This window comes from Gastrolobium bilobum, unplaced genomic scaffold, assembly GCF_033153095.1.
Source record: "Gastrolobium bilobum isolate Gb01-03AN ecotype WA unplaced genomic scaffold, APGP_CSIRO_Gbil_v1 utg6455, whole genome shotgun sequence".
NCBI classification, from domain to species: Eukaryota; Viridiplantae; Streptophyta; class Magnoliopsida; order Fabales; family Fabaceae; genus Gastrolobium; species Gastrolobium bilobum.
The window spans coordinates 331,100-342,843 of NW_026898105.1; the positions used below are offsets into that span (position 1 = coordinate 331,100).

An 11,744-nucleotide genomic window follows, 5' to 3' on the forward strand; every position below is an offset into this window, starting at 1 on the left:
TCCGTACCTGAAATCATCATCACACTAATTTCCATTCAAACCTCTAAAATAGTTGAACTCAGCATAAGCCTCTTCAACACAATACAATAAAACTCCTAACATTTCAAAACAATTAGCCTAAGAAGAAAGAAGATAGAGACAGACCCCAAGTTTGGATGAGCTTTTTCCCAAATCAGATTACATCTTATGACAAGAAATTAATTAGTCTCAAATTAATATGAAACAATGGAATGATTGAACAATTAATAGGACATGAACGTGAGATGAAGAGAGCGTACCGAATGATTTCACAAACAAGAATGAATTCATGCAAAAGGAGAGAGAGAACTCAACGAAAGAATGAACGAATTCAGCGAAATAATGAACCAATTGCATGGGCGACGCCAGACTTGTCAGGGTTGTAACGCCCGGCCGCTTCAAGAATCAACGACTATCCCCACATACTAACACGAGACTTTTCAGTGTGCTTTTTTCTCACTCGCAGACTTCCTGAGAAAACTTCCCAAGAGGTCACCCATCCCAGAATTGCTCCAAGTCAAGAACGCTTAACTGTGAAGTTCTTCCGTTCCGGGCTACCGAAAAGCAGATGCATCTTGTTAGTATAGGTAGTACCAATTAATTCTTATAAGCTATCCCAAACTGTGCAGTCTCATACCTGCACAGTCTTTGGAATCCCTTTCTTTCGGGTGTCGATTCGATTCATTTGTTCATGTAACCCGTCACCCATCCCAGAATTGCTCCAAGTCAAGAACGCTTAACTGTGGAGTTCTACCGTTCCGGGCTACCGAAAAGCAGATGCATCTTGTTAGTATAGGTAGTACCAATTAATTCTTATAAGTTATCCCAAACTGTGCAGTCTCATACCTGCACTGTCTTTGGAATCCCTTTCTTTCGGGTGTCGATTCGATTCATTCGTTTATGTAACCCCCCGCTGGAAGCCTGTCAGGAGCCGCTCCTTGTCCATGCCCTTTCGCACCGGCGATCACTCCCCGCCCTCGTCAGCGCTCGGGATGTTACATGCCCACCAGCTTCCGCCTGGTTCGTCCTCGAACCACACCGTACTGGAAGAGAGGCCCTGCTCTGATACCACTTGTAACGCCCGACCGCTTCAAGAATCAACGACTATCTCCACATACTAACACGAGACTTTTCAGTGTACTTTTTCCTCACTCGTAGACTTCCTAAGAAAACTTCCCAGGAGGTCGTTCATGTAACCCCCCGCTGGAAGCCTGTCAGGAGTCGCTCCTTGTCCATGCCCTTTCGCACCGGCGATCACTCCCCGCCCTCGTCAGCGCTCGGGATGTTACATGCCCACCAGCTTCCGCCTGGTTCGTCCTCGAACCACACCGTACTGGAAGAAAGGCCATGCTCTGATACCACTTGTAACGCCCGACCGCTTCAAGAATCAACAACTATCTCCACATACTAACACGAGACTTTTCAGTGTACTTTTTCCTCACTCGTAGACTTCCTAAGAAAACTTCCCAGGAGGTCACCCATCCCAGAATTGCTCCAAGTCAAGCACGTTTAACTGTGGAGTTCTTCCGTTCCGGGCTACCGAAAAGCAGATGCATCTTGTTAGTATAGGTAGTACCAATTAATTCTTATAAGCTATCCCAGACTGTGCAGTCTCATACCTGCACAGTCTTTGGAATCCCTCTCTTTCGGGTGTCGATTCGATTCATTCGTTCATGTAACCCCCCGCTGGAAGCCTGTCAGGAGTCGTTCCTTGTCCATGCCCTTTCGCACCGGCGATCACTCCCTGCCCTCGTCAGCACTCAGGATGTTACATGAGCCGTGATTGCAGGGAGGGGAGTCGAGGTGGTGGTGGTAGGCGTGAGTAGCAGCACGACGCTGAAGGTCTCCGATGGCGTTGCAGAGGCACTCCTCTCTGCGTCAGAGTTATCTGGTACTTGAGGAGTGGAGGATAAATGAAGTGAAGGGTACAATAATCATTTTGTAATTAAAAAGTGCTTTTATATTTTAACATTCAAATGACATTTATACTTAAAAGTATTTCTCAAATATTACATCCAAACGAAAAATAATATTAACTTTTAAATAAAGTTCTTTTAAAAAAAGTAATTCATAAAAAGTCCTTATTTTCAAAAGCTCATCCAAACGGGCCCTAAAATATATTGAGATGGATTGCCATATTATTAGAGAAAAGGGTCACACTAGTTTAATCCATTTTTTTGCTATATCCACCAATGCGCAACTTGTTGACGTTCTGACAAAGCCCTTGCATCTAGTTATGTTTCATGCTATTGTGTCCAAGTTAGGGCTCATTGATATTCACCTTCCAACTTGAGGGGGCAATAATGATAGCAACGACAACTAACTTCTACTATTTTTTCTGATTTTTATTGTAACAATATTAAGTTAGTAAGTTAGAGTTAGCTATTCGTTATTCTTTTATTCTTTAGTCAGTTAGCTTCCATCTTCTATATGCTGATCTATATATCAGCTTTCGTGTACTTTCTTTGATCACAATATGAAATCATATTTTTCCTTATTTGGAATAAAACATGAAAAAATAAATTTAACCTCTTTCTTGATATTAAACGCATGAATTTTATGATTTTAACTTCAAATCATTAACAATTATAATCTTACCATAGGGGAGTCAAATTTGCAATTTATTCATCTACCTTTATAAACTTTTCTCAATCCAATCGAAGGATGACAATGCATATTGTTAGAGAATATTATAAATCATTAAAAAGACCCTCACTCACTAGCTTAAGCTTTTGGGTTGAAATGATTCTTTACATAGTATTAGAGCTTTGTGTCCCCGCTTCAATCCTCACTGCTCCCATTTTCTCTTGTGAAATTTTCTTAGCACAGGTAGTGGACCTGTGCATTGTCCACCTTTCAAGCCCAGTGGGCTCTCGTGTGAAAGGACATGTTAGAGAATATTATAAATTGTTAAAAAGGCCCTCACCATCAGCTCAAGCTTTTGAGTTGAATTATTTCTTTATACATACTATTAGAGATGGCAAATCAGGTTAGGTCTTAGCAGGCGGGGCAGATTATGTTTGACAACCCACCAATTTGCCTAGCCTGTCCCGCCTAACTTGCTTTTTTTTCTCTCTTTTTTTTTATAACTTTTACTTTATACATTTCAAAAGCATGGCAGGGTGGGTCAAGTTTTTCATCCCTCTTTCAAAAGCGAGGTAAGGGGGTTAACCCTTATTTGGCGGGTTGATGGCGTCTTTGCTATATACAAGTATATTCCTTGTCGCTGTCTCAAATAATCGGCATGGTTATGATTCAAGTCTATAACTTGGTGTTTATACATATATAGTTATAGGCATGGAAATGGTGAGACTAAGTTCAATTTTTGCTTAATTAGGTAACTTAGAGGTGGCAAAGCGGGCACCCCATCCCGCCAAAAAATGAGTCAATCTGCTCGTCCGAGCTTGGCGGGCAGGGTAGGTTGGCCCAATGGGCTGCACCTGTTTTGCATAAAAAAATAAAATGAGTTAGTCGAGTTGTAAAATGCGGTCGGCCTTATAGGTTTACCTATTTTTTAAATATAAAGCTTGAGTATGACTTATTACTTCAAAAAACCTTTTTTCTTTGATGTCGTATAACTTGTTTAAAAGGTAAACCTGAAAACTGATTTAAGGAATATATATATATATATATATATATATATATATATATATATATATAGAGAGAGAGAGAGAGAGAGAGAGAGAGAGAGAGAGAGAGATAAAATATTTTTACAGCCACTTTAGATAACATTATCTACAACTATCTTTTTTTAACTAAGTCTGATCAATAAAGAATAGTTATAACAATAAAGTTGTTCTTTTTTTTCCTCTTCTCAGACATTGTTGACTGAAATGGTGGAGAGAGAAAATACAATTTTATTGTCTTACTGGTCAGATTTAGTTAAAAAGGATAGCCATAGACAACCTTATTTAAAGTGACTATCAGTCTAAATGACACAACTTTGTATGATTTTTTTATATTATTTCTCCTTGAATATACACACTCTGCACCAAAACGACGTCGTTTATGACACAAAGTTGTGTCATTTAAAATGACAAATATTTTTTCTATATATATAATAGGGGCAGGATCATCTTACACTGGTGTAAAAATAATAAGTCTTACACCAAATCTTAACCGTTGATTTTAGAGCATATAACGGTTAAAATTTATTGGGTCTCACTCATTAATTAATTTATAATTTCCAATTAATCTCAACCGTTAGATACTCGGAAAATAACGATTAAGATTTAGAGTAAGATTTATTATTCTTACACCGGTGTAAGTTGATCATATCCCTATATAATATGGTAACTTGTTAATTTGTTTTTCAAAGCCATAAAATGTGACTTATTTAATTAAACAAACTTTTTAAAAAACTTTCTCATGATATTATTACTAAATCAAGTATGCTCGTGCTGTAATAAATCCAATTTCGGGTTTTAGGCTTCGTTAACTTTTTAATTATAATGTATCCACATGGGCTAATAAATTGGAGCAATCCAAAGCGAGAGAGACGACAGTAGAGGAAATCTGGTCCACATCATTACAAGGGTTTGGGCCTCTATTTGAGACAAAGATCGTGGGCTTCGGAGCCCGGAGGGCCCAATCGAGGAGGTTAAGGTTTTGTAATCTGATCTCCGTGACCACAATTTCGATTCGGCGGCAGTGGCAGAAAGCAACGATGGCGAAGCATACGGAAGCGGCGAAGATTCTATGGGGGGAGATGGAGGAGGACGACGGCGAGGATCTGGACTTTCTTCTTCCGGATAAACAGGTAATAGGGCCAGATCAGAACGGCATAAAGAAAGTGATAGAGTACAGGTTCAACGAAGACGGCAACAAGGTCAAGATAACCACCACCACTCGCATCCGCAAGCTCGCCAACGCACGCCTCAGCAAACGCGCCGTCGAGCGCCGCTCCTGGCCCAAGTTCGGCGACGCCGTTCAAGAGGATGTCGGTAGTAGGCTCACCATGGTCTCCACCGAAGAGATCGTCCTCGAGCGTCCCAAGCCTCTTGGTCAGTCAATATCATTTTTTTTTCTATTTTGTGAATAATATTATGCGATTCGTAGTTATTTTAATAACACTGGAATGTGCTGATTGTGACACTATACCTAAGAAAGTGTTTCTGGGTTGGAGTATAGAAATATGTAATGTATAAAATAATAAAATCATCATAGACTTCAGTGATTAATGTTGCTTGTAAAATGTTTTCTATGTACAATTAAATTGAAATTCTGTGCCCTGGAATTTATGCTTCTGGGCCTGCAATGGAATATGTTACATTTTTTTAGCCTTCTTCTTGTTTTTCTGGAATGAATTTTGCTCTACATTAGAAGGTAATTGTTAATTATTAATCACTGATGGCATCTGTAAGACTCTGTCAAGCTGAGATGATATTGTATGCATATCTTGTAGTAACTAGTTAGTATCGGATGTATTTGTATATATATAGGTGTTAACTTGGCCTTAATGTGTGTAGGTGTCTACTTTAATAGCGGATTAGCATATCTAGTACATGGTATAATAAAACTTTGCAATTGTTTACAGGTGCAAAAACTGAGGAACCGACGGTGGCTGGAGATCCATTAGCTCAATTTCAGAAAGGTGCTGTTCTTATGGTCTGTAGGACTTGTGGGAAGAAGGGTGACCATTGGACTTCAAGGTGTCCATACAAGGATCTTGCCGCACCATCCGAGGGATTTGTTGATAAGCCTCCTGCGTCTGATGCTGCCACTGCTGCTCCGGGTTCAACTAAGGGCGCATATGTGCCTCCCGGATTGAGGGCCGGTGCTGAGAGGACTACTGGATCAGACATGCGGCGTAGGAATGATGAGAATTCTGTGCGGGTCACTAACCTCTCAGAGGACACGAGGGAGCCTGATTTGCATGAACTGTTTCGCCCTTTTGGTGCTGTGAGCAGAGTCTATGTTGCTATTGATCAAAAAACTGGTATGAGCAGAGGTTTTGGCTTTGTTAACTTCGTTAACAGGGAAGATGCTCAAAGAGCTATTAGCAAACTCAATGGATATGGCTACGACAATCTCATCCTTCGAGTTGAATGGGCCACCCCAAGGACAAACTAGATTTTGTTTTTATTTGCCTTATCCCTTGAAACCTGTCTTGAAGTTCTATATTTGGCAAGAGTATTGTATCATCTACATCTTTTGAGAATTTTATTTAAATTTTCAAGATCTCTTGCGAGGTTTTTTTGTGGTTCATAAATATCAATTTCCCCTTGCTGGTCATTTTATAATAGAAATATAACTTTGAGTTTCTTGATCAAGTTTCTCTCGTTCATGGCATGGATTTCACGAGGTGATATTCTGATGCAGTTCATACATATATCGTATTGAAGATTATGAAACATTAGGATCATGAATTGCACAATTTATATTTGTTTTATAGAAAGAGAGGATTAATTCTCGTGTCATTTCCATCCAAGTAGTTATACTTTTCCGTTTTCGCAGCTACATATATGCATGAAACTGTGGGTAATGTATAATTTTTTGTTCGTTTACCACAGTATAGTATAATATAGTATGTATAACATGTGACAAAATCAGTAAATTAAAAGTGGAATTCTGCTAACACAGTTAGACATGGTTGAATTGATATGTTACTGCACAGGAATCGTGAGTTGTGACTTAAGAAATGGAGCTTGAACTGCGTCTTCGTTTTTGATGCTTCAACAAAGGAAGGTGGTGATCAAATAAAGTTGAAAAAGATGACTCATTTTGCGAGTTTGGAAAAATTAGTAAAACTAGGTAAAAATTCAGAATAATTAGAGCGAATAAGAGGTCTATGGGCTATTTTGGCCAGAACAATTTATTTTAGAAAATGATTTACTAAAAAAGTAAATTAGAGAAATGGTGTTGATTGCACCATACTGAAGATGCAAGTAGGAAGGATTCACATGAGTTTGCGCGGCTCTCTCTCCCATGCCTCAGCCCCGTCCACAGCCACGGTTCATGGGAGGCCCTGTCTGTTTCAAGAAAATTGATATTATGTCTAATTTTTTTCATGCATACTTTACCTATTTGTTAGATTAGAATATCAAAAAATAAAATATGAAGGTTAGTTGTAATTCTGATTAAATGCAGTGGGAGATGAACATGTATAGTACACATGCAAAAAAAAAAAGGTAGCTACAATATTTGCATAATCCAAAATCTAATTGTTTTAGATTCTATTTTTTTTTTCAATGAAAAACTTACCCAAACAATCTAAAATACAAAGTAATTCTTTGAACAAAACAAACTAATTATTTTCAAGAAAAAATATGAACCAAAGACACTCATAATTAGTAACTGAGATGATATTTGCTCAACTCTGGTGAAGAACAGGTAAAAAAAAAGAGTGGAAGGTGTGTGATTTAACTCAATCTTTAAATATCTTAGAGGGATGACGTGGACGTGGGGCATTCTCTAGTCAGCAGTAAAAGCTCTCCACTCTCGAGTCAATTAATAATGTTGTTTGTGGGGACCATTTCATATGCATTACTTCACTCTCTGCCTGTATCTTGAGACTTAGCTCTATCTTTTCAAATTTTCTTCTTTCTGGGTTGTATCAGCCATGGCTTCCTTCGTCGAATCTGGTTGGCAGGTTCTGTCTCTTTCCACCATTTTGCTTCATTCATTCTTCTCCTTTAGAATTTCAACTTTATAATCATCCTTGATTTTTGTAATGTGCCCATTTTAATTTAAAGATCAAATTCACCTGTCACATGGCTTGATTACATATATACTAGGAGTTGAAGAATGGAAAGTTGATTGGCATTTTAGTATGTAACAATTTCAGTCTTATAACTTTTCATATGTAAAAAACATTGTGGAAGGGAGAATTCTGCAATTCTGGCTAGGACCTGCCATTTCACAAAAAATATAATTGATGTTTCTTCCTTCATGATAGTTTGGCTTTTACAAGTGGTTTTTTTTTTTTTTTTGGGGTGTGGTTGCAGTGGTTGATCACGCATTTCAGTGACTTCCAACTGGCATGTTTGGGAAGTCTCTTTCTGCATGAAAGTGTTTTCTTCTTATCTGGGCTTCCTTTTGTATGGATCGAGAGGGCAGGATGGCTAAGCAAGTACAAGATTCAGGTTTTGCCTTATTCGACTTCATTCTTCTCTTTATAAATTTTGTGATTTATGGTTTTTATTTTTATTTTTCAAGCTAGAGATTAACTGCTTTATGTTTGCTCCAATGTAGTTTGCTTTGGCAATTGATATGGTGGAGATATTCCCTAGGACCTGGTCTTGTCCTTCATATCAATAGTTTAGTTCTTCCCTGTTTTCCACAGTCCAAAAATCAATTCTATGTTGGCCTTTAGGACTGAAAGTTATAGCAGATTTCCCTATGTCTCATCTTCCTTGTTTCCCCTATGTCTCATCTTCCTTGTTTCTATGTCCTGCATAGCATGGATTTCAAATAATCCTTTTTACATGCATGTCTATTCTATGCTATAGTTGAATATTGCATAGGCTAAGAAACCCCCCAATGCCAGTACTAAACAATAAATTTCTCAATTTTTATTTGTAAATATCTAATTATCTACTTCCAAAAAAAAATAACTGTCTTGCCTTGTTAAGATTTATGGTAGACACTAATGCTTACTTTCATGCAGGGAAAAAATAATAGCACTGCAGCTCAGGAGAAATGTGTCATTCGCTTAATGTTGTACCATTTTGGCGTCAATCTACCAGTTATGATCTTTTCATATCCTGTGTTTAAATACATGGGCATGCGAAGTAGTCTTCCATTGCCATCCTGGTACTTTCAAGTTATTTACGGCAGTCTCATTATTTCTGGAAATTTGAGCTCCATGATAAGAGCCATTTTTGTAAACATTTCTGATATGTAATTCCATTAAGCTTACAGGGCAAGATTTTTTTATTTTTTATTTTTGGTTTTGCAGGAAAGTAATTCTAACCCAAATAATCTTTTACTTCATTTTGGAGGATTTTGTATTTTACTGGGGACACAGGATATTGCACACAAAATGGTTTTACAAACATGTACACAGCGTGCACCGTGAGTAAGGATTAGGTGTATTCTAGTGTTGGTTCTCATTTATGCTTTTTAAGGTTTTATTTTGCCACATTGTGAAGGTATGCTACACCTTTCGGACTTAGTTCTGAATATGCTCATCCTGCTGAGATACTTTTCCTTGGAGTTTCTACCATTGTTGGTCCCGCTGTCACTGGGCCTCACTTGTTAACTCTCTGGTTATGGATGGTTCTGAGAGTCCTGGAGACAGTTGAGGCACATTCTGGTTACCATTTTCCATGGAGTCCTTCAAACTTCTTTCCATTTTATGGGGGGTGAGTGTCAAGTTCGTTCTTCTTCACTTGAGACCAGGCATTTGGTTTATTCCACTATAGTGCTTATTGTTAAGCTTTGCATCCTCACTTTCAGAGCTGATTTCCATGACTATCATCACCGTTTGCTGTACACCAAGTCAGGAAACTACTCATCAACCTTTACTTACATGGACCGGTATGTATTGGACATATTTTGCTAAAAGCGTAAGTATTTTGGTTAAAATCTGAGGTGGCCTAAATGACATTACATGGATTTTCCTTGGAGGATTAACATGCTTTTCCTTTTTAGACTTTCCCCCAATAACACTGACAATGGTGTGTTATTTGTTGTTTTTCTTATTAGGATATTTGGAACTGATATAGGGTACAGAAAGTTGAAAGCATTGAAGAGTGCAGCGGTTGAAGACAGAAAAACCGGTCCCCATGAAACATAAGCATTGAAGAGTGCAGCAGTTGAAGACAGTTACACCGCTCCTGATGAAACTTTGAGTTGTGATGGTAGGGGTAAGGGGAATCTTTGTACACGGCCTTACTCTTGTATTTTTTGCAAAAAGGCTGTTTATTGCAGTTTAAATTTCTGGGATTATCCAGAAAAATCAGAATGTTGATATCCAAATAAATAACATAATGGAAAATGTCTTGTCCTATCATTGCCTTAATGTTTTTGGTTTGGTAGCAGTTCTTTTATACAGCGTGCGGAAGGCTTTCTTTAGAGACATCTAGTCTTGTTTTTCAGACAAATATAGTAATGTTATTTTCAATGCTCCAAGTTGAATCAAGTTGTTCTACTTTCAGTTATGGTTTGTTTCTGATGTTAGATGTTAACTTTCTTTGGTTGGCAATTTGGTATTTTGTTGTTATGCTTCTAAGCAAGTACCATAAGCTTCTGTATAATCTGATCTTAAATATTTGGCCTGTTAGGTAGCTAACAAGGAATCTCCTAATCAAGATTAACAAGTATTTGTCAAGAAATTGGAGAGAAGTTGCGGTTGGGATATGTGGAATCAAGTACTGAGACGTCCAGCATACAGTGATCTGCTTGAGATATGTGGTAGGAAACATCTTAAATGAGTGATGAGTAAGCTACTACAAGACGCCCTCATTATACTTTGGGTTAATGCAATTCAATCTTGCTTCTTGAGCAAACTCTTATTAGTAACTTACCCTATTTAAGAATCATGTTATGATAAGTTCTTGTATATTCAGATAATAATACACTCTTCCAATTAAAACATAACAATCGATACTGAAATTGAATATGTATCAGATTTATTTTAGATTTATTTTTTTAAATAAAATGTACACCTTTGAACTACTCTCAGAATCTCCCAACGTGATGGGTTGCAAGGATTAAACAGATGACTCTTTAGTTTCATTGGTGTCAGATGCAGGACCAGCCAAATATTTTTCATTTATAAATTAAGGGTTCTTTTTTTCTCATGTTACATTCCTGTAACCGTTTTTTAATTATGTTCTTCCGAAAGTACGTAATTATATTATTAAAGTTATTTTTTTTAACTATGTACTCCTGGAAATACATAATTAAAAAATGATTGTAACATGAGAGACACATTTTTAATAAATTAATAGCTTACCGGACAACAATATAATTGGAGGTGATGGAGGCTCAGTCCAAAATGGTGTAATGTAATGAAAAATAAATGGGCCAAAACACCGTCATTGTAAGCCCTTTTTTGTATGTAATCTTATTAATTTGGTCTATTTCTGTTGACAGCCCTGTTTGCCAAAACAATTCACTCAGCAGTCAGCAGGCCATTTGTTCACCTTTCAATTTCTCTAATAGTATTTTCTTAATGAATTTGCTATAATGACCCTAACTGGTAAATCTTAGTTAGAGATTTAATTTAAGGATTTAAATGCCATAATTAGATTCAGTGAGCGATTTCGAGTATTTTGACTGTAATCATGACTATGTTATGAACAGTGCGTTCTGCCGGAGAATTTACAGTTTTGTGAATTAACCGGTAGAGCTTAAAATGAGCAAAATAATTTTAGGAACATAATTTGAAAATTCTGATGACAAATATGAGTTCAGAACGAAAAATTGTATAGTCTGGCACTTTCCGTGAAAATCTCGTGAATAGTGTTTCTACCGGGTATTTTGTACTGCTGTTTAAGCAACCGGTAGAGTCCAGAAATAAATAATTGATGAAATAAGAATAAGAAAGTCCAATATATGCCAAGCAAGTCAATATAGGCCCAAGAAAATGATAAGTTTATAAGTTTTAAGTTTCGTAAGTAAAGGAAGTACAATTAGTGATGCACAGTGCATTTCGTCAAAAACGGTGCAAAAACCATACTGTGAATTATGAATATTGTTACTTAGGAAATAAAAATTAATTTAAATGACTTTAGAAAAATAAAAATATATCTGTAGCTTTAAGTTAAGTTCCGGGTCAA

General features: G+C 37.3%; 2 protein-coding genes across 2 annotated transcripts; both read left to right on the forward strand.

The window, feature by feature from the left end:
• The first annotated feature begins 4,655 nt into the window (after nt 1-4,655).
• On the forward strand, nt 4,656-6,267 carry LOC133312902 (uncharacterized). The gene is made up of 2 exons (XM_061514177.1): nt 4,656-5,021; nt 5,555-6,267. Exons 1-2 carry the CDS (start codon nt 4,685-4,687, stop codon nt 6,088-6,090), a joined length of 873 nt encoding a protein of 290 aa, XP_061370161.1. The 5' UTR covers nt 4,656-4,684; the 3' UTR covers nt 6,091-6,267.
• Nucleotides 6,268-7,579: 1,312 nt separating this feature from the next.
• LOC133312905 (methylsterol monooxygenase 2-2-like) lies at nt 7,580-10,348 on the forward strand. The gene is made up of 8 exons (XM_061514183.1): nt 7,580-7,609; nt 7,965-8,102; nt 8,627-8,772; nt 8,918-9,037; nt 9,111-9,323; nt 9,418-9,498; nt 9,667-9,827; nt 10,245-10,348. The coding sequence occupies exons 1-7, from the start codon at nt 7,580-7,582 to the stop codon at nt 9,755-9,757; spliced, it is 819 nt and encodes a 272-aa protein (XP_061370167.1). The 3' UTR covers nt 9,758-9,827; nt 10,245-10,348.
• Nucleotides 10,349-11,744: the final 1,396 nt, after the last annotated feature.